Source organism: Coloeus monedula (assembly GCF_965178545.1).
Source record: "Coloeus monedula genome assembly, chromosome: Z".
In the NCBI taxonomy this organism is placed as follows: Eukaryota; Metazoa; Chordata; class Aves; order Passeriformes; family Corvidae; genus Coloeus; species Coloeus monedula.
Window position 1 is genome coordinate 61,167,851 of NC_138822.1, and position 24,249 is coordinate 61,192,099.

Sequence of the window (24,249 nt, forward strand, 5' to 3'; positions counted from 1 at the left end):
GAGAGGCTGTCAAGAGTAAATAAAAAATAGACAAGGAAGGCCAAGATGAATCTGGAATTAAATCTGCCCAAGGATGTCAAAGACAGCAAGAAGGGCTTCTTCAAATATATCAATAACAAAAGGAAAACTAAGGATAATGTGGGCCTGTTACTAAATGGAGGGAGGGACCCTGGTAAAACAGAATGCAGACAAGTCAGATCCTGAACTGTGCTTTGGTCTTCAGTGACAAGATCAGCCCTCAGTATTCTCTGACCCAGGAGACCAGGGTAAAGAAATGTTTGAAGGAAGGCTTTCCCTTGGTCGAGGATTAGGTTAGAAGCCATCTAGGCAAAACTGACATCCACAAGTCCATGGGCCCTGAGTGGATGCATCCATGAGTGCTGAGAGACCTGGTGGACACCTCTGCAAGGCTGCTCAAGATCATCTTTAAAAGGTCATGGAGATCAGGAGAGGTGCTGTGGATTGGAAGAAAGCAAATGCCACCCGGGTCTTCAAAAGGGGCAAGAAGAAGGAACCAAGGAAACTACCAGCCAGTCAGCCTCACCTCGATCCCTGGGAAACTGATGGTGCACCTCATTCTGAAGACCATCTCTATCCACACGGGTGACAAGATGATGAGGAATAGTCAGCATGGGTTCAATAAAGGTAAGTCATGCTTGACCAACCTGATTGCCGTTTACAATGAAACAACTGCTTGGATGGATGAGGGGAAAGCAGTGGATATTGTCTACTTGACTTCAGCAAGGATTTCAACACTGTCTCTCACAACATCCTCATAGACAAACTCAGGGATGTGGGCTGGATGAGTGGACAGTGAGGTGGGTCAAGAAATGGCTGAACAACAGATCCCAGACGGTCAAAATCAGTGGTACAGTTGGAGGCCTGTCACTGGTGGTGTCCCCCAAGGTTCAATATTGGGCCCAGAACTGTTTAACTCATTCATCCTTGACTTGTAAAAAGGGGAATGTGCCTCCTCAGCAAATTCACTGACAACACAAAGCTGGGAGGAATGGCCAACACATCCAGGCGTGCTGTGCAGCCCTTCAGAAGGACCTTGACAGGATGGAGAGATGGGCAGAGAAGAACCATCTGAAATTCAGCAAAGGCAAATGCCAGGTCCTGCACCTGGGGAGGAACAAGCCCAGGCACCAGCACAGGCTGGGGCTGACCTGCTGGGGGGCAGCTCTGCAGAGAAGGACCTGCGGGTCCTGGTGGACACCAAGCTGTCCATGAGCCAGCAGAGTGTCCTGGTGGCCAAGGAGGCCAATGGTATCCTGGGGGGCATTAGGAATGGCATTGCCAGCAGGTCATGGAAGGCAATTCTGCCCCTGTACTCAGCCCTAGAGAGGTCACCCCAGGAGTGCTGTGTCCAGTTCTGGACTCCTCAGGACAAGCAAGCGGGTCAAGCAGAGGGCTGCAAAGATAATGAGGGGACTGGAGCAGCTGGACAGGCTGAGGGAACTGGGCCTTGAGAGGGGACCTCATCAACGTCTATAGGTATCTGAAGGGGGGGTATCAAGACAATGAACCAGGCCCTTCTCAGGGATGTCACGCAATAGGACAATATGCAATGGGCAGAAACTGATGCACATGAAATTCCACCTGAATATGAGGAAGAACTTCTTTACTGTGTGGGTGACTGAGCACTGGAACCACCTAGACACAATCCAATGCAATGTGCTCCAGGATGATCCTGTTTGAGCAGGGAGGTTGGACCACATGACCCATCGTGGTACCTTCCAGATTTATCCATTCTGTGATTCTGTGAATGTCTGTACTTGGGGGAAATGCTTCCTGTAACAGTACCACCTAGCTCTGAGGACTCTGTGTGCCCAGTGAGTTTGGATACAGCTTCAAAGTAAGTCCCAATATCATTCCCAGTTCAAAGAGGAGATGTGGAATACACTTTTTTTTGGTACCAGCTGCTTATCTGCAAGCCTTCTTCACAAGGTCCTGCAACTATTTACTCTTGTATGGTATAGAATTCAGCACTACTCAGTACAAGGAGGAAAAAATCAAGGTTTGTCAGGTCATTTTTTTTTTAACCAGCTCATACAACTGTAAACTTTAAGCAAGCTTTATGGCACAGAATTGCTTCAGCTGGACCTTCTACCATCCTGTATCAGATCCTGGAGGACTTGTACACCCATGCTCTCTTCAATTTCCCTCCCACACCTGTAATCAATTGGTTAAACACAAGACATCATCTCTCTTTACAAAGCCTGAAAGCCTCTCTGATCCTTTGTGGTGAATACTGGGTTTTTTAATGTTTTTTTCACTTCCCACTACTAGCAAACCTGTCGGAACTGGTTCAGCTGGCAGCTGCTGCTTTTCTCTGAGTTCCCAAATGCGTACACTGCCATCTTCTGAACAGGAGATCAGCTGCCTGTAAAAACAGTTGAGAAGCAACACTAGCAGGGATAGCTCTGCAAATCACCTTGTGATGCTTCTATGAAAGAGACAGTAAATGCCTTAGGTTCCACACAAGTTTACTAGAACTCTTAAATGTAGCAAGGTGTGCAGATGTTCCACAGAAAACAAAATTCCTTAGTAACAAACAAACTATAATAGACTTGTAGAATAAGTGAAAAAAAATAAACCTTTTCAACCCCATACTAAAAGCATACCACTATGTAAACCAAAACATAACCAATCTAGACTCTGCAAACACAGTTCCACTAATTGGTTTCCATAAGTTTACTGTCATTAAGCAAAACCCTATTTTTTTCTTATGGAAAAATAACTAAAGGAAAGGTACTCTGTTTCATTACACATTTAAAACACCTTAGCACATGCATTTACAAGACCAAGGCCTCAGTTTTTATCTTCTGACAGACTCTGCCCTATTGAACATAGGATCTAGCACCACTATTAGCATATACATATAAATGCAGCAACTTGTCCAAGTTGGCTGTCAAAACAAGTTCCAGCTGGAAATTCTGCACTAACAAGCAAAAGCTGCAAGTTATTACTTTTTGTTAAAACATTTCAAGTGTTACAAAATATTTAGTGAAAAATATATTCTGAATATGCCATATGCCTTTGCTTTCTAGAAGTAAAATGCCATTAAGCTATATTTCACAATACAGACATAAGGGCTTCATCAAATCTGATTTTGAAAATAGCTGAGATATTTTCAGCCTGTGTACCTGTCATACTGGAATATAGGTTTTCCCACTGAATTACAATGACAAATTTTCCTAAATCAGATCAACAAGCTCTACCTAATAAAAGCAGTTCAAACTGATGATCAAGTCCCTGCCCTAGAAATCCAATGTAGCTTTGCAGTCTGTCTCTAGTCACCCTTCCAAGTTTTGCTTTCCTTTATTGCATTAACAAAATGTACTATGTTCTGTACCTGTTTGGAAGCTTCTCAATGTGCAGCACAGAGGAGTCGTGAGCAGTTCTCTGGCAGGCAATCACACGCTTCATTTGAAGATTATATACGTATATGCCTTTCCCAACAGCAGCAAACACACACTGGAAAGAAAATTCAATAGAACAACTTACAGAAACATACTGAAAAATCACCTTGCATGTAATGAATTTCCAGCGATACTATAACCCAGCTTGTTTCTGTCCTCATGTTACTGCTTTATCCCAAACATATGAAATTAGCAACGTATAAAAAGAGACAGATTTTTTAAAAGTAAATGTGGGATATGATCCTATATTACTCTAAGCAGTAATTTAATGTCTGTATTTTTCTCCCGTACCTCACAGTCTAAGCAGAAACTACGGATACCAACAAATCAACACACTTCTGCAATTAAATGCTTATGTTCTTCCAGTAAAATAATGCTCCATGTTTTGAAAAACTCTTGGTTTATCAAGAAAGACTGAGAATACAGGAAACTGTTCTGCATTTTTGACTTTTTTTGAATTTAACTGAAGATAGAGATAGATAAAGAGGCCTTGCTCAAGTATTTGGGCTCTACTGAAAACAGAAAAGGAACTCTCACAAGAAAGTATTACAAAATAATTCATTTTGCATTCAATGCTCTTCTTCAGAAGAGTGCAGGCATTCCATCTCATAACCATCATGACCCTATCTCCTAGGTTACAGTGTAAGATGTAACCAAAAGTATGTATTCTATTATCATCTTCACAAGCTGTTAAAGCAGATGGGGCAGTGCTCGTTATCTCCTACCATGACTCATCCCTGATAACTCCCTCTGGAAACTATCTCTGTTTAATGGGCTATCAAGGACCCACTGCATGACTCATAAAATGACATCATTCCATTGTGAGATGCTGCACCCAGGGGGAGGAACCAAGCATTCCCACCTAGATATAATCTGAGGTTTGGAACAGCACAAGCAGCCCTTACCTGCTGGGTGCCCAGAGGACAAGAGCTACATAGCCACCACTGGGCCTTCAGAGGAAGACCAGACCCTTCTACAGGATCACTGCTTCAACAGAACCACTTCAAAGAGGACTGCAGCCACCACTTAATCAGACTGCTACCACCACTCTGCCCAGCAGGGTGTCAGGTCGTATCCTGACTCTCTCAGGTTGTGTCAGTATTTCTGCATTATTGCCTTGTTATATACACTAGTAAAGAACTGTTATTCCTATTTCTCATATAATTGCCCAAAAGCCCCTTAATTTCAAAATTACAGTAATTTGGAGGGAAGTGGCTTACATTTTCCATTCCAAGGGAGGCTCCTGCCTTCCTTAGCAGACATCTGTCTTTCAAACCAAGACACCCTAAGAAGCCAGAAACAGTTTACAGATCTTTGGACCTGGACCGCTTCATGACTTGTGATGAACTTAAAGAGGACAAGTGTATAACTGTATGTATGTACACATGATTAATATTCAGTACCAGAGGCGTGCAAGGTGTTTCCATTCAGTACATATTTGCAGTTCTGAACACACCTTGTTTAGGTGACAGTGTGCTAGAACATTTCCCTGAACAGCCTGCTTCCATTTACACAACCCAAACATTAACATCTCATATGCAATTCATACTACATGCTGTCAACACTTTGTACAACTTGTAACCTAGGGTCTTTGACTAAAATTTCCTATCTATGTTCAACAATGTTTTGACATTGTTCAAAACTCTTTGTCCAGGTTTTTAATCTTTCTTTTTTTTCTTACGTGTATCTGTTGTGGGAGAACAGAAACTAAACAGATAGCACCATTGCCAAATCAAGACAAAAACAAACCACTGAGCCCATTATCCTAGTTTTGCATAAGGTTCAAATTCAATGGCCTTTCATATAACTCTTCCACTTTGAGCCCTAGTCTTAAAGTTTTGCAAAAGATGCTCTTCACGGAGCACTCTTTTTTTTTCCACAAGCCTTGGCAAAATCCTCGTCATCTCAAAATCCAAGAACATAAAAGATGAAAAGCATAAACTGTACACCTCTCTTAACAGGCAAGCTGAACACACACATACCAGGAGAGCGGATGCACTCCTTAGCACTGTTTCCTAGTATTGCCAAACCTTTACCATCCCATTTGTTTCTGAACCATGTTTTGCCTACAAGCTCAGCGTCATACTAGACAAGTGTATCTTCTCCAACTACCTAACTACCAGGTCTAGAAAACAGAGAAAACATACATTTTACATTATTTTTTTTAACATGAAGAACAGTGTTCTGCTTTGAGGTAGCACGTAACAAAGTAATACATTATATAAATACATTTTTGCACCACCTTTTAAGTAGGAACTTTATGATACAGATAGCTCTACCTTAAAAGCACCTTCTATTTTGATATGTAACACTAGAACCACCTTTATTCCCACCATTCAAAACTCTCACAATAAAAAAAAAATTCACAGCAATTTATTTAGTTCCGTTACATGAATGGAAGAAAGACTTCAGCTTTCTTTTAAACCCTCAGATTCCACACTGGATGTTTTAACAACTTCTGACCTTCCCCACATTCTTTTCTACTTCCCTAAAACACATCATATGTAGCTTTCAAGCATGGAATGAAAGTGTTTTGAAGCCAAATTATAGAACTTATCGTAAACAAAATTCGCTTTCGGCTCATTGTAGAAATAAGCACTGACAACAAAATCACTGGAAATCCCACCTCTAAAGACAACCACATCTTTTTTAGCCCCCACATCCCACAATAATTCTCTCTCCAGGGTTTTACAAAATTTCTATTCAGAAAAAGGCAAATGCATCAGGTGACTACTTGGTCCTTATCCTATATTCAGGCTTTTCCATAGCTTTTATTTTGTTATAGCTTATATATCTGAATTCATTTCCAAGAATCCCTTTCTTAATCATTCCCAATAACTGTGTAACTCCCTACATACCCCAAAACAAAATCCCACTGTACCTCAACAATGAAACATCTTTTACTTTGCCACTAACAGCTGGTAACATTTCACAAAATTAAATATCAACCTCAGTATTTTTAGTGTTTGCTGAACAGTAACTGGATTCTGACTGAGTATTCTGACCAAGAACTTATCTCTAAAATACGAATATAGTAGACTGGATCTTGGAAACGTATTTGAGCATACAACTGCATACAGCCCATCTGAACAGAAAGAGCAATACTGATTTACTATAAAGCATAGACATATTCCTACTCTTAAATAGTACCCTCATAGTATTCTCACAGTATCCTCAGCTATAACTGCTCAAAGAGGTGCATTATTGGGAAAACTGCATTTCCAGAAGCTGGAACATGAAAGATGCATGCCATCAAAACACACACCCTCATATGTATATTTCTCTAGTGGTATTGTTAAGAAGTAATGAATCTTTGTTAGTCAAAAACAAATGCTGCTGTGACAGTTTGTTATGTTAGTTTCCATACCATCAACATATTTTAACTTTCATACAGGTCAACAGCCAATACTTTATATAAAAAAATGTGGACCATATAAAATAGCTGTGCACATTTAAAAGAAGCATCTCATACTAAAACAAAGAAACTGAAAATAGAAACCACTCAGTCTTCCATGGTAAGATCATCCTAGTTTACTGAAAGTAATTCACTCTGAAGCTTTTTACCTCCTCATCAGATGTTAAGTGTTGAACTGAAGTTTCATTAGGGCTTTGGGATAACTTTATTTCTGGCTGTACATCTGGATGGACAGAGGAGTCCCAGAAGTTGCACTCAGCTGCCTGCTTTGTCCAGTCAAGTGCATCCCAAACTATTAACTCACCTATGTGAGAACCTGTCACAAAAGTCAGATCTGGAAGGGGGAAAAAAACCACACATAGAAACCACATTATATTAAAAAAAATTAATTTCACACAAAGTTACAGCCCTAGAAAGGGAAGACAGCCCATTTATGCAGAAAGCTATGTAGAGTGTGCAGTACATAACTGACTGGACAAAAACCTGTCTCTTTGAGTAAATACTCACCTAATTACCTAGCATAGCTCAGATGAGCTCTCTTGTAAAATTAGAACTAGGAAGGAGAACATTCACTGGCCACAGTGCACAGTACAGAGTTGCAAAGGCAAGGAACACCACCAGAAGTGTGTACAAGTATTTGAACTTCATTTCTGCATCTAAAGCCCTTCTATTCCTTGGAGAAGCAGGTGTACAGACACAACAAAGTATGTCTTTGCCATAAATAGAAATACTGATCACAAGTTAAATGATTGAGTTAATGGCAATATGGAAGTAGCTGCTCATGAATTTGTTTATCACACATGGAAAGGAACTTCTACAACGATATTTAATGCAGGTAGCATCCTGTGTTTGTAAGCCAAACACTGCTTGCCTCTCATAATCAAAAAGGAGAAAATAATGGCAGCAGTTAAGCTGAGAAACAAGTACCATAGAATCCAAGTTTTCTCTTTTCCAGCCACTTGTTCCCTCTGTAACATAGCCCCTTTGTGCCAATGAGGCAGACACAGATACACCCAAAGATAAATATACACTCTCTATCCCACCAGTAATACCTTTTCCTGGGATCTGGGGGTGCTCCATTAAAAAAAAAAGATAGGGAAGAACAGCATAGAAGGAGATGATACTTGCAGCAGAGTAGACAGAATTTCAAGTATTAGTTCAGTATTACCCTAATGAGCAGCATAGATCACATCATCTTCCAGACCCTCTCTATAATGGATCTATATGCAGGCTCACACCTGCACACACAGAACCTTCAGTTACCTCAGGACTACAACTGCAAGGGACATGGCACTGCATATCCCATTTTAAGAATAAGAACAAACAAGAAAAAAAAAAAGTATCATTTTTAGTTTCCCAACAGAAAGACCAAGAGTTCCATTTCCATCAATGACATTGACTCTTCTACAGTGCAACTTGGCTGGTTTCATTTCATCGTTAATCCATAAACACAGGAATTACATTTTGTCATATCACTACCTTTGCAGCTACACAAAAAGGTACATCCACTAGTTAGTAAGTTTCACTCCAGTTAAAACTTTGGTTCCAATAAAAACTCAATAGGTGAAATATCCCACCAGTAACTAAGAAAATCAGTAGCATTATAAAATCACTCTTACCATTGACACTGACTAATGACGAAATGTTATCCTGATGGTCAACAAGGCGCTTTACTTCAAGGACATTCCAACCTTCAGACCCATGCTTAGAAGCACTCAACCTAAAAATTACTTCAAAGATAGAAAAATTTTCTAAATAAGCTTTTTCATTTGGATTAAGATGGAGCTATGCATAAATAAAACATCATTTTCAGAGACACAAACTAAAACATTATAAGTGAGACCACACAAGAGCCACTTATGATCACTCATAACATCAAAAACAGGAAGGAATTATTTCAGCGTTACCACTAAAGCCTCTTACCACAGCAAATACAGGATAAAACACGTCAGCCTAGTAACTCTGAAATTCAAAGAACTGGTCAACACCAGAAGTGCAAAGTATCAGACACCTTTAAGGATAAGCAACCAAAACTGAAACATGTTTCTTGAGGACTCATCTCACTGGAAAATTAATATTCAAAAACAATGCAATATCCTCTAGTAAGGCAATCAATATTGTCAGAAATTAAGAATTTTAACGAGTCTTGGAATTTCTTTTGTATCTTAAAGATACTACAAAAGAAGTATGGGATGTTCAGATGAAAGTCTATATTGTATACCAGTGTCTAAAAACAAGAGGACTATTTTTAATTTGTTCCTGCTTCTTCAATCAGAGTATCAGGTTGCTCTTTTTCAACTAGGTGTTTAACCACCTCATTGTTTTGCTGATATAGTGCTCTACTTTTTCTCTTGGATTTTATTCCCTATTTTGAAATCTCAGCTATTTTATACAACACTTATCAAAAAGCTTCTTCACCAACAGCTAGCCAATGACTTACAGCTTGCATACACAGAAAACTCTGTCTCCAACTAAGCAAGAGAAATCATCATATTGTCTCTATAGCTTTGAATAGTAAGAAATCAGCAATATCTCATACTTCGAATCCTGGGATAAGGAGGTTCTAGAGAAGCCAAGTATCTGACAGCTCAAGTAAGCAGTTCCAGACCTCCAGAAGAAAAAATGCCAAGTGCTACAATCAGATCTGGACAGAGTGGCACTAACGCTGAGGGGGCTGGCAGAGGAGCCCACCATTTATCATCAGTCCTCATTAACTAGGGAGGTCCCAGTCAACTAGCGATTGACCAATGTGATGCCCATCTGCACAACTGATTGAAAGAAGGATCCAGGGAACTACAGGCCTGTCAGCATAACCCCAGTGCCAGGTAAAGTGATGGAACAAATTATCTTGAGTGTGATCACACAGCACATACCGGACAACCAGGGAATCAGGCCCAGACAGCAGGGGTTTAAGAAACACAGGTCCTGCTTGACCAACACGAGCCAGGCATGCCCAGGTGGCCAGGAAGTCCAGTGGCATCTTGGTCTGCATCAGCAGTAGTGTGGCCAGCAGGACCAGGGCAGTGATTGTCCCCCAGTACTTGGCTCTATAGCCACAACTGCCACTTGAGGTCACACTTCAGGTTCTGTGTTCTGTTCTGGGTCCCTCGTGACAAGAAATATACTGAGGTGCTGGAGTGTGTCCAAAGAACAGCAATGGAGATGGTAAAGGGTCTGGGACACAAGTCTTATGAGGAGAGAGCTTGGGTTGTTTAGCCTGGAGAAAAGGAGCCTAAGGGAGACCTCATCACTTCTTAAAACTACCTGAGAGAAGGTTGTGGCAAAGTGGGCACTGGCCTCTTCTCACAGGCCACAAGTGACAGGACAAAAAAAGGAAGTGGCCTCAAGCTGTGCAAGAGGAGGTTCAGGTTGAACATCAGGAAGAATTTCTTCACTGAAGGGGTAGTCAGGCATTGGAATGGGTTGCCCAGGGATGTGGAAGGAGTCAGTATCCCTGAAGGTGTTCAAGAAATTACTGGACATGATACTCAGTGGTATGGTTTAGTCGGCATGGTGATCATTGGTTAAAGCTTGGACTCAAAGATCTTGGAGACCTTTTCCAATCTTAATGATTCTGTGATTCTAAATATAGAAAAGTTTTGTCTTTATGTCATGCAGCTCTCTAAAACATTCTTGAGTAAGATCAGTATTGCCTCCTCTTTGTCAAATAATGGTAAAAGAAAAAATACTGCTGACCACACCCTAATACCATTTTCTTTTCCTATGCAAATCCAGCAGCATGCTCTTCATATGTATCTCTGATAAACAGCCATTATGGAGGAACATGAACACTGGAAAATGCAAGATACTCACTTAGCTCTTTGCCAACTGCTGCTGCAACACAATTTTTGGGCAATTCAACCAAAGCACTGATGCCTTAAAAAAAAAGAGGGGGATAAGGGAGAAAAGGATATTAACTGGTCACACAAAAACACAACAAACTGTTAATTCCTTATTAACAAAGTTCTTAACAATCTTCTTTCCGCTTATCAAAACGGAAGTATATTGCCTGAAGTGAAAGCTAAATGGCATCAGAAATGAACAGATTATCTCAAACAGAGGTACGGGTCAAGAGTCCTGGTCCTGAATCCAGCAGAATTCTGAACATCAAACTTGTGGTGAGGCTGAAAGTAAATTATCTTTTTATTTTAAACACTATTAAGATATTTACATCCTAATGCTGGACAGTATTTAAAAAAACATGGAAATTATTGTGACTCTAAATACAGGCAGTACCAAATTAGATACTGATGCTACCTCAGTATGCACAATTCTAAAATACTATGCAGAGCAAGATGAAGAAGAATCAAGCATATGATAAAATACCTAGCCTGCTGTTCAGAATTTCCACAGTCTGTGCCAAAGCACTCTTAGAGGAAAATTCCCCAAGGAATAAGTAATCTCTTTCCCAACAAAGGAAGTTAGAGATTAGGACAGAAGAGAAGGCCCGTGCCACACATTCCTTGTACCAAAGTTTCAACAGCACTCCATGCTAAGCACCACAGCATGATGACCAACTGCTTTTACCATAAGATTTCATACTGAACCAAAACAAGTATTAATATCCTCAAGGATTCAGAAGGCTTTGCCTACCACTACTCTATTCTATGACAAAAATAAGGCCATATTGGTTCCACCTTTGAATGTGATTCACAGCTTTGTAAGCATTTTGGTAAAATACAGCAATAACATGCAACAATTTTCTTCACATGGACAGATAATATAAAAGTTTATTAATAGAAAAGCATGATTAACATTGATTTCTGATTAGGTTTATTACATTCCTATCAAAATGTGCATTTTCTACATCAAAAGTACTGATTCTTAACAATAAAAAGTCATCTTTACTGCTCTACTATTACAAAGCTTCACTTAGGAATATAATAAAACTCCCACTAAATCACACAAAAAACCAGTCAAAGGATCTGGTACACGTTATGGCAAACACATGAACCAGCATCTGAGCTCTAGCCCTCTAAGTCCAAGATAATGTACAGTTACTGGTATCTGAAATATTCTGAAATTCACACAGCACAGAACATTAAAAGCAGTCTTAGTTCGGAATCCTATTAAATCTGACATTAAAAAAATAGAGTTGCTCTAATACATAATGTTATCTTTAGAATTAAAATGAATTTGCCGAGTTGGTTTTGCATCATTATAGAGATCCATTTTACTTGGACTTTAACAGCTATAATGAGTCATTTTCATTTTTACCTGCATCAGTAAGATGACTGGTCTTACACAAGAGATCTAATTTTCGGTTCCAAACACATAGATCACTCCCTCCAGACAACCATACATTCAGTCTTGGAAGAACTGTCAAACACTGCAGAACAAAAATCAGATATATGTCTCCTGCAAAAGTTCTACAGGGAATGTCTGTATTTCTCAGTGAAATGATCATGAGCCTTAGCTAGACAAATCTTTAAGTACTTTGAAATACAATATCAAGGTCTCTGAGAAATACATATTTAATTACATACTAATACGTTAAATTTTTCATCAACAATGCAAGAACTTTAAATGTTGCAGGTTGCCTTTTCCAACACAGTAACAAAACCGAGTCACAGCATCACCTTTGTTCTACGTCCTTTCAAAAAGAAAACCGAGGTACTAAGACTTCCAAAAACAAATTAAGAATTGTGCCCACTTCTCAGCCACTCATTATGTACCTATTATTAAACAAAATGCCATTCATTCTAACACACCTGCCCACATGACCCATGAGTCAGACATAATAGCTTAATGTATACAACAAAACAACAGACATTCATAGGGCTTCCTCAGCATACCTTTACAGTAGAATGGAAACATGAAACTTTCTGAACCTGTCTGCCACTAGTGCAGTCCCAAATCTGTCTTTATTCATTAAGGAAACTGAAAGGTTTCTATGTGTTATAAATGTAAATGCTGTGTTGGTAACTAAATGACAGGTTAGGAAAGAGCTATGCAGAGGCTCAGTCTCCTAAATCTGACAGTCTTTTCAATATTCAGCCTAAATGACATATTCATAAAGGCCTGTTACAGATTCATTTTTGTAGCAAGGATTGTATCTACATGTCAGCAATAACTAGTGAAACCCCTGTGTAATCCAATTACACCCAGTGGATATTATTAGCCATTAAGGTTTGAAATGGGCTGCAGCTTGTGTCAGTGTTACCTTTAAAAGTAAAAACCACAAAAAGCCCATAGAAATTTAAATTCTCTCCAGACCAAAGGATACAATAACTGTTCTATCAGCTGATGCTGTTATAATCATATCAGTTTTTTCTTCAGTACCATCTGATGAGGAAAATGGTGCTATAGCTGTAATTTTGTGTGTGTGCCCATGAAGTTCATAAAGTTTTTCTCCAGTCTGAAAAACAAAAAACATGGAAAACTAAGGGTAAATATGAAAATGCCTCCCGTAGCATCAAATAGAGGTATTAAATGACTTTTGAAAGCAAGAATTTCTAAAGAGTCTAAAATTTCCCTTCCTAAAGTAATTTAAGGATTTGCTAGTTACTACCTTCAGTGCTGTTCAAGATCTTAAATTAAATAACATATTATGTGTAAGTTTAAAGATGTGGTACATAATGCAAATTACTCTCAGAGTAAAAAACCTCTAAAAGCCCTTAAGAACAAAATTCTGTATTAAACTCATTTAATTTTAAGGCAAATACTGGCCATTCACCCTTCTTAATGACTACTACAGCAATTCAGATTTGTTGACAATCCCTCACTTTAAAATCTATTTATTTTCAAATTTAATTATTGGAAAAGTCTGACCTATATTTATGGCAAACTTCCTGCCAGATTTGTTTAGTATGCACATTATCTATAGATTCAAGCTGGTGCTTTAGACAACTACAGCAACTTCTACTAACATTTTTAGTTAAACGGCAAAACACTACAAACAAACATGCAGAAGCATAGTGGCATTTTAAACATGCAGCTAAAATGCAGGGTAATTTAAACTGCAAACTTCTTTACAGATGTGGATTAATGTTTTAAATTAAAACTACAAAGATTTGCTTTAACAAATACAACAAAAGTCCTACAAAAGTAGAAGATAGAACTCAGTTCATAAGCTCGATATCCAAATGAGTTTTACATTCACAAACTGCTCAGAACACTGGGCATATATATTCACATACATGGGTTTTAATATTCAAATCCCTTTACTTTTCCAAATTATAGAATTATAAAATTATAAAAGGCCATCAAAACCAGCAAAGCACTAATGGAAACTGCTTAAAAGAGAAGTTTCAAGTCTCTCCTTTTGTATTTTAAAATTACACCATCATGAATGTCACATAAAATTTTCAGAAGATTTTAAAGAAAATTTAAAGTCTGAAATTTTTTCTTCCTCAGTTCAATGTTACTGTAGACAGCACAGTATGCCTCCCCTTCAAGCTTCTTATTAAACAATGTAACTCATTGTTATACTAGAGATGTAACTCATATACTAGACTTCCTTAACAAAGGTCTAATATTCATCAGTTCTCTACAATTTTGTCAACAAAACAGAGTAGAAGAGCAGAACGGAAGGTGTCACACTTACAGAGCACAATTTGTATGATAAAACTAATGTCTTAGTAAGGTTTTAAAAAGTTATGAGAAGATTTTTATTACAGCAAGCAATTAAGGGCCTGTTCCTGCAAGGCATGCAATGTTTAATTTCTACTGACTTTGTTATCTTTCCAATATAATTTTGTGATAGCTCTCTATTAATCAGTCATACTACAAAGAAGTATTATTAATAGAGCCATTGAAATGCATCTAAATCTTAAGTGTAAGGCAGGTTTGGGATCTTGCTACATATTTGTTGAGTTACAAGTCAGCATTTCAGCATTTACAGCAAACACAGAATAAACTTTCAAAGAGTAAAACCACAATTTCATACACACTTCTGCTTTTAACAATATGATTTAATCTGAAATTTCTCTAAAATCACTGTTGTCCCAAAACATTCTAGCTTTGAAAACGTACACTTCTCTTGGGCTCACCCAACTTCTGCTTCCCTAACTTTCCTTTGTAAACTAAGATTCAACACTCCTTTCACTTTTACATTTTCAAACAGTAGCTCTGCAGCAATTCTTATTCATTCTGCTTTTTTGCTCCTAGACATTTCTACCTCTTCTCTACAACTTCGACCCTCTCCACAGCACACAAGCCATCCCTATAAAAGATGCCTAACCTGAGCATTCCAAAGAAATACGATCCCGTCATCTCCTGCAGATGCAAACCTGGAAAAACAAAACAAAACAAAACAAAAACCACAACAAACTGAAAACTTCATTATAGCATAATGTAATGGAAAAACAGTAAATACTTACAGAAGAAAAAATACTTACAAGATGTATCAGACTCTAAAGAATAGGCATGTATTTGTAAATTACAGTTTCTAATCTGAAGTCAGTATATTTAAATAGGTGGTTATCAACATATACTTAATATAAGAACAAGACTTAAGAATTCCAATACTATTATAAAAAGAATGTTCTCATGGATCACCTCAGTCTTTTCCAGTCATGATCACCATCATCTATAACCTTGTCTGTTTCCTGAGGAAGCAAGGAATGGTCAAATGATCAACAAAAAAGCCTATTTTTAAAATGTGTTATGAACACTGTTTAATTTAATGTGTCAATGTAGAGTATCACTTGCAATTTTATCTCAGTCCAGTTTTTGGAAGACTCTTGCTGAGACTTAGCCTTCTTTAGTGATCTTCCAATCAATATGAGCCCTACTTCATGTTCAAAAAGTACAAGAGCAAAGAAGAAAAAAAACCAAAAAAACCAACCAGCTTTCTGTTACATTCATAGAGGATTTATTTAGTATCTTCAAAAACCAATCTGAGAAAATTTTCCACTCACTGGTTTTAGCTGAGCCACTGAGAAAACAAGAAAATCCTTCTGTAAAATTCTCACTAAGATGATATTATCTAAAGACTTGAAGCGTGAAACTTGGCTTACAATAGCTGACAAAAAGCACACAACAGAATAGCTGCAGAAACTAAATAAAAACATTTCAGAAGCCGAGTAACAATACTAATCTTACTGAAAAGAATCAAGTGAAAAATATTGTGTTTAACAATATAGAAAATACCATATTCTTGATAAATAAAAATTTAGAATTACTGTCCAGCAAAACAACTCCATTAAACTCCTCAAACTCTCAGAATACTAACCAGCTATACAATTTACTCCTTATTCATATGCTATTTGATAACCTGTCTTAAATGTAGCCACTCAGACTTTAGTTTTACAATGATTATCATTATTTTAGCTTTAGTAATTTACCTGCTACCAAATAACAAAGTCCAAAATGGTAAAAGACTTCTTTGTAACAGACAGTGTGTGCAAGCTAAGAATACTGTGGTGTTTCTACAAAGATGAATTACACCGATTCAGTATGCATTTTGAGAAAAACATACTTTGATAAAGGGTTATTTTAATAACTTGTCTGGGAAAAAAAGGACTGAAGAAACCACACGAGATTCTTCCATTTTAATATGAATCTTCTGGTGGACTACTACAATGTAAAAATAACTTTCATGATAATGCATGTAACTTTTCTGACATACATATATTTACGACATTAAAAATAAAAACTGGCAAGCCAAAAATCCTCCATGAAGTCTTCTGTAAAATTTTTATTTATATGTGTGTGTGTGTATATATATATGCACACACACATATATAAAATATATTAGAAAATAAGATTCTGTGAGCATTTCTGAACTGGAAGAGACCACTGGCATGGTCTCTTCCAGTCAATGTGCATGGGGAGGGAGAGAACCTTTCTTCACAAAACACCTGCTGTATGCTGCAAGGATATAAAACAAACTCTTGCCCACGTTAACTTCATGTAGTGAATTGATGAATATATTAGAATTTCCCTTCTCTGTCTAATCCATAAAAGATATAAATTACTACAGCTCCTTAACAGAACTACTCTCACCTATTACTTACGTTCTTAGTCATTAAACATTTTCTATTTAATTCTCCGCATCAGCCAAGAGTCACTACATTTTATGACTGACTAAAGACTTCACAACCTTACTTTTAAGGCAGAAAATTATTTCTTCTCTTGTAGAATTAAGTTAAATTAAAGAACATGCAAGGCTAATCTAGAGAAAACTAGAATAGAAACTAGGTTGTAATGTACAACTATCATAATTCATTCTCTCAGTCACACTTCCTAAGTGACATAGGTAAATACAAGTACTTCATCTTAACCAGTTTTCCAGTTTTTAGATAACTCTGTCCTCAGAAGATAGATAACCCAGTCTTCAGAAGTTACTGATAAAGACTGTCAGGAAATATAAAGAAAGGTGCATACAGCTGAAACCTGAAGGAGAGAAACAAAGGAATTGTCAGGTTTCAAAGAGGTATAGCAAGTTGAATCAGATCAATCTGGAAGAGAAATGTAATGCAGAGGTTAGGCACATGGTGACTTTTGCTAAGTAGTCATTCTGAATAAAGTAGCTGAAAATTTTTAAACTTGAAAAGTTAAAAAAAAATTGCATTAACCAAAGCTCAAGTGAATTTAGCACCCTAGCACCAACAGAAAGTGCAACAAAAAATCGGAAAGAGAGAAAAAGCAACACTCGGTATTGTTGATGTCATGCCCAGTTGCTACAGCATATCTGTAGGAGTCTATTACATTCTTTCATAGAACCAGAAGGTAAAATAACAGCTATGCTCAATTCAGAAACACACAACACATGCATCCTGTCAGAACAGCAGCAGACAGTACTGCATATTGTTCTGTGAGAATCTATGCATGTACAAAGGGTAACACTCAGACCAGGAACAGACTGAAAAAGAACAGCTGAATCAGCTAAAGGCAATTCTTACAAACAAATGAATTTGTACTGAGAAACATAAACAAAACAATTGCTTTGTTTATGTTTCTCAGTACAAAAAATTATCACCATTATTTTCTCATTAAACTATAACTTAAAAGAGAAACCAAAAGACATAGTAACATAGCAAGAAAATCCCTTGCCTTTTTTGACACCAGTTTTTCCTGCCCTCCCCCATCAAAAGTAAAAAGAATTAAAAATGCTACCACATTTTTACAAACATATTGCTAAGGACATTGTGAAACAATTTGAAATGGCATTTCATACCTGCAATCATCTATTTGCACTAGAAATCGTACTATATCTTGATGGCCTTTCAACACAAGGAGCTCTGTGTAAGGATTCTGTATTTGTTCTTCACCAATTGTCTGTACAGAGGATTTCTAAAATTCATAAAAAAGGAAGTAAATTTATTTTGTACTAACATAATTATTTTCATCATGACTTTGTAATGTCTAACAATCTACATAGAGACACGTGAAGTTTCTGAAATGTCATTCTGACTTAATGAAAATCATTACAAAATACAATTTTCTGTTTTTTCAAGTAAATAGAAGCTTTCTATAGCATGTATTTTAAATTATGATATACCATTTTCTGTTTAACAAAAACATTTTGTACCAATTTAATCACTGATACAGTGAGATGAAACCCCAGCTTAGTTATGAGCTGTCATGAGGAGCCAGTTTCATGACTCAATTGACAATATATTCAGATTTTCATTAAATTACACCTCTTACGAGATGGCTGTGAACCTCTCACATCTTTCATCTACTGTTAATTTTAAAATCCTATATTAAGACAACATATTTAAAACAAATGAGAACAAATGCTGTTTCGTTCCATAATATATAAAACACCCATTGGTACTCTACTCACAAAATACCAAAGCAAACCGCTCAAAAAACCATAGAGAATGATTAATCATTTTATAGAACAGCATCTGCAATTACCCCCAACTAGACTATTAATTAAAAGAACAATCAATCACTTGGAGAAAGCTGATCACTAGGCAGGGTCAATAAAATACTGCATAGAACTGCATTTTCAAGGCAGAGGAGTTCTGCCAATCTCAATCATAATTTTATTTCAAGACAACTTTTTTGTAATTAAGGTCTTAAACATTCTGTAACAACTTGTTGTCAGATACTATTTTTTAAAAAAAACATCTAAACAGTTCGGTAGTTACTCAGTGACAGCACCCTCTTCCCTCTGGATTTATTTTACACAACAGTCAACATCACACTACTTCCAAGACTGTCCTTTCTTTGAGGACTTCAACACAATGTACATTGTAAAACAGCAACTACAGAACACTGTACAACATCCAGCACACGTGACAGGTAATACCACATGAAAGAGAAACATGTTATCCTCAGAAACTTGAACTTTTTCTTGTAAGATTAATAAATTATTTTCTATTACTTTGATATTGGTACTATGGTAATATTCTTCAGAAACTAAGAATGACATAGTTAATAAATATGGATGGAAAGAAACCTTTATTTGGCCTGCGGATGGAAAGAAACCTTCATTTGAAGAGTTCTCAATTTTTAAATGAAGCTCTTGTGATTTTATCTTGGTTTTGTGCTATCTGGGGCATTTCATGAAGCAACTGTTCCTCATTTTATGCAATCACATGAGAATAGCAGTTCCCATTTATAATACGACAAGTAGAATCTGCATGGCTATAATAACAAATATAAAAACTTAGAATTCAGCCATCCAAAGCTAATCAAAACATTCCTTAAAAAAAATGACAGTTCTAAAAATCCTAAGTAAATCTCAGTACATTAGCAATACTGCATTTAGAAAACATTCAGCAAACAATTTTAACACCATTCAGAGAAACAGAATTTGTATCATTAATATTCCAATTCTACAGTCTGTTGTTGCTTCCTATTCAGTACAAGATGGTGCTAGTTCTTCTGAACAATATGTCTAATCTTAATTCTAACAATGCCTGTGAATATTGGAAGATACAGTGCTGATGAGGTACCTATAGATGAGAACAAAATAACATCTTTTCCCCCAGAAATGTCATACAACAAGTTATGCTCTCTTCAGATCTTCATTCATATTTATTCAAGTGTTGGGTTAGATGAGCGTTCTTTCTCTGAAGAAATCTATATACAAACTATTAACTGGTCTCTCTTCCAGCAACACCAAGATTTTTGGCGATAAAAGCTGGATGCTAATGTTAATGGAATCTATTCCCAACTTGCATGTTTTTATGCATGACCTGTAAGCAACAGTAATCAGAAAAAACCAACCAAACAAACAAAATGTTGTTCTCAACCTCAAAATTTCCTATAACCTCCATGATGTGAAGCACTTAAAAAGTGGGACTTTCAAAAGCAATTCATGAAAACCACATATACAAGACTACACAGGAATACTGATTTATGGATCACGGAGCATGACAAAACAGCTCCTATGGACCATAATGCTCCTGCACTTAAGCGCTCCAACTACCAGAGCCACCCTGCCTAAACCATGGCTGGCCATCAACTGAAGAGATTCAGGAGCTTAAGTCTAAATGACTTCCAGTTCTACAGTAAAATAAAAAAAGAAATGGGTAAGGAGAAATTTCCATTTCACAAACTTAGGACAGCTTTGCCAGAGGCTTTCTCTATCCACCCAGTGCAATGCCACTCTAACACATCTGTCTGAAGTCACTGCACAAGAAACAAACACTGTTAAGTCCATAGCCCACACACTGCTGTGGGCTTTCTTACCTATTGAAGAACTAACGGCTATGAAGATTATTAGATGAAACAATATTGCATCGTACTAAGGGTCTAACCCTTAGCAATACTTGTTCTTCAAATCTTCCACAGAGAAGCAAAATTATTACCATCATTCCACAAAATGTGGTGACAATGAGAACAAAAGTCCTGTGGATTTAACCAAGGCAGAATGGAAGAACCAGGCCACACCTTGATTCATGCTCATGCTTTATTAAATCACAGTATATAAACCAGAGCCAGAGTTTACACTTTGGAAAGGGACACACAACAACACAGTCTTCTAGCACATCTTAGAAAACTGCATCATATTTCCCATCCTCCTTCTAAAAACAACTGCACACAAACCTGCAAGTATGGCTGCGATCCAACTGCCATTTCGACTGACAACAAAAGTCATAGGTAATCCCTCACATCGTCCTTCCAAACTGGTGCAGACCCAAATTTCCACCAAATTAAGTACTGACCTTTGAAGTCAACCACGATATTGGCATAACTTGCTCATGAACAGCAGCAGGAAAATAATTATTTCCTTATACTTGTCTAGATTATAAAAGCACTAAGTATATGGAGTGCAGCAATACTTTTAATTAACTCTTGTTAAATCTGCAATGAGAACTTCAGCAGACTCTTACGGACATGAAAATTCCAATAATCTCTCCCTCTAATTCAGTAACATTACTCAATCTGAGTAGCAGGAAGGATGTCAGCGTACTACATAACAAAGCATATTTCATGGATGAGGAACCAAGAAGAAATGCTGGAAGGCTACTACAAACTACTGTGACACATAAATAAAAACTCACTGCCTATAATTTACATTATCGACCTCAGAGTCCTGAAGGCAGGACTTGCAAGAACTGCACGTAAGCTACACACCATAACCCCACCGAGCGGGAGGGGCCGGGATGCTCCCGATAGCTCCCGGGCGAGCTCTGCTCGGTCGTTCTGCTGTTCACAGAATCAACTAATCAGCAAAGGACCTCTGAGATCAAGCCCAACCCATGACAAACACCACCATGTCAACTAGACCACGGCACTGAGTGCCACGTCCAGTCCTTAATACCTCGAGAGATGGTGATTCCACTACCACCCTGAGCAGTCCATTCCAATACCTTTCTGCGAAGAAATTCTTCCTTATGTCTAACCTGGACCTCCCCTAGTGCAGCTTGAGACTATGTCCTCTTGTCCTGTCACTGGCTGCCTGGGAGAAGAGACCAGCCCCCACGGCTAGAGCCTACTTTCAGGTAGTTGGAAAGAGTGATAAGATATCCCCTGAGCCTCCGTTTCCCCAGGATAAAACACCCAAGCTCCGTCAGCCGCTCCGCACAGGACTTGTGCTCCAAACCCTGCACCACTTCCGCTGCCCTTTTCTCGACACGCTCCAGCTCCATGTCCGCCTTGAACTGAAGTGCCCACACCTGGACACAGTCCTTGAGGTTCGCCTCTGTGCCTTCCCACCTCCCCTGGTTCCCTTCGAGGACGCCCGCAAGCCGTTCTATCAGTCCGACCGTCTCGAAGGCCGAGAGCCGGCCCGGAGCACGGCGCATCACGGGGCCCAGACCCACCCAGCTGGAAAGGCCACGGCCCAGCGCATCCCGACCGCATGGCACCACTCGCCCCAAGCCTAAGGCTCCGCAGGGAGCCGCCTCACCTCCGCCAAGCCCTGCGGCTCCCGGCCGCCGCCGATCAGCCACCGCAGCATCGGGAGCGAGCCCGGGACCGCTTCCGGGCCCCACGGCGGCAGCGCTGAGGGACAGGCTGCTCAATCGAGCTCCGCGGGAGACCCGCCCGCCGGTGGGCGGGGCCGGGCGCGGCCGGAGCAGTCGATCGCCGAGCGGGTGTGCCGTGAGGGGCAGCGGGTGGTGTGCCCGTCCCGAGCGTGTTTGCGCGGCTTCGTAAGGCGGATAAGTGAAATATTTATTGGCGTTTTATCTCGCTGTCTTCCGACGTCAGAGAAGATTTATGCTATTACCAGATTGATGCTATTATTTTACATATTACCATATTGCATATTCCCACATCACAATTACGTTATTGCCATTTTATTGTGACTGTCTTCAACTGTTTTGTGAAGTGGAATGAGCACCAAAATGTTTTCTAACTAACAGATTTCCCTTGGCTATGGCTATTTCCATCCTCCCTGGGGTCTTTGATGATCCCATCAGGATGGAGCAACACATACGAATAAACTCACCTGATTCACTGTCCTGCTCCTCTGCTGCCCTTCACAGAATCACAGAACCCCAGGATGGGTCAGGTTAGGTGGGACCACAGTGGGTCATCTGGTCCAATCTCCCTGCTCAAGCAGGATTATCCTAGAGCACCTGGTACAGCACTGTGTCCGGGAAGTTCTTGAATATCTCCAGTGAGGGAGACTCCAGAACCTCTGTGGTCAGTCTGTTTCAGTGCACGGTCACCCACACAGTAAAGAAGTTCTTCCTCATGTTCAGGTGGAATTTCCTGTGCATCAGTTTCTGCCCATTGCCTCTTGTCCCATTGGTTGGCACCACAGAGAAGAGCCTGGATCTCCTTCACACTCTTTAGACAACTGTAGACATTGATGATGCAGTGCATTAATCTTGGAAGCCTTTTGAGTTTTAGGTGAATGTGGGGCAAGATCACAAAACCTATCCCGAAAGACCACACAAACCCCGTTCTTGAGCAGACACAACTGGCAGAGGAAGTGTTCAGACGCATCCAACAGGCACTGCTCTGAGCATCTGAATGTACACAGGTCACTTGCCCTGATGGTTTTTTGCCCACATTTTTTCAGATAACACCATGCAATGCCTGAGATTTCTCACAGGGCAGGAGATTATGGTGCTTCTCTAAATCACAGAATCACTGAATTGTTTGGGTTGGAAGGGACCTTACAGATCATCTAGTTCCAACTCCTCTACCATGGGCCCGGCCACCTTCCACTAGACCAGATTGTTCAAATCCCCATCCAGCCTGGCCTTGAACACTGCCAGGGATGGGGCATCCAGAACTTCTCTGGGCAACCTGTTCCTGTGCCTCACCACCCTCACAGTAAAGAATTCCTTCCTAATACCCAATCTAAATCTACCCTCTTTCAGTTCAAAGCCATTCCCTCTTGTCCTGTCACTTCATGCCCTTGTCAAAGGACCCTCTCCATCTTTCTTAGGTCCCTTCAGGAGCTGCAAGGCCACAAAAGGATTGACTCAGAGCCTTCTGTTCTCCAGGCTCAACAATCTCAATATTCTCAGCCTTTCTTCACAGGAGAGGTGTTCCACCCCTCCTGAATGTCGGTTAATGAGCAGCCTCTGTGTATAAAGCATGGGATGCATCTCAGATCTAGGATGAAATGACACTGTAGTAACCTACGTTCAACAAATATTTGTGATGTGTCACCTGAGTTTTGCCATTTGTTAACTGCTGTGAATTCCTTGCAGCTTTGTAACAAACTGAGGTTGATAACAGTCATAAACCAGTTTTAAAGCAGCTGTTTACCTATTTTAGCAAACTTCTGCTTTTTCATTTCAGTGCAATCACACTGATTTCCATCTTAGAGGTGCAATTCCTGCAGACTAAAGGCACAGCCAGTGGAATTACTTGGTGCATGCAGATACACCCGCAAAGGTTTCCATGGTAATGTTTTGTCATCACCAGTCTGGTCCTCGGCAGTGTCCCTAAATAATTTGGTATATTCTCCAAACTGTCAAGTGTTGAGTCATTTTGTTACATTTTATTTATTGGAAGGAAGGACTGCACAGCATAATGCTACTTACAGCTGTATGACCTGTATGAGCACGTGAGTTGAACCAACCACAACCTCCTTCCACC

General features: G+C 39.1%; 1 protein-coding gene across 1 annotated transcript in view; it reads right to left on the bottom strand.

Annotated features, from left to right (window-relative positions):
- The window catches only part of WDR41 (WD repeat domain 41), a 28,523-nt gene extending 6,307 nt beyond the window's left edge, over positions 1–22,216 (bottom strand). Inside the window, exons 1-11 of the mRNA XM_082302015.1 lie at positions 22,097–22,216; positions 17,963–18,078; positions 15,023–15,071; positions 13,067–13,198; positions 12,636–12,698; positions 12,058–12,169; positions 10,654–10,716; positions 8,460–8,570; positions 6,990–7,174; positions 3,359–3,480; positions 2,298–2,386 (exon numbers count right to left, since the gene is read on the bottom strand). Of these exons, the coding sequence (XP_082158141.1) occupies positions 2,298–2,386; positions 3,359–3,480; positions 6,990–7,174; positions 8,460–8,570; positions 10,654–10,716; positions 12,058–12,169; positions 12,636–12,698; positions 13,067–13,198; positions 15,023–15,071; positions 17,963–18,078; positions 22,097–22,147 (1,093 nt within the window). The 5' untranslated portion in view covers positions 22,148–22,216. The remainder of the gene's footprint in view (positions 1–2,297; positions 2,387–3,358; positions 3,481–6,989; positions 7,175–8,459; positions 8,571–10,653; positions 10,717–12,057; positions 12,170–12,635; positions 12,699–13,066; positions 13,199–15,022; positions 15,072–17,962; positions 18,079–22,096) is intronic.
- Between the last annotated feature and the right edge of the window lie 2,033 nt (positions 22,217–24,249).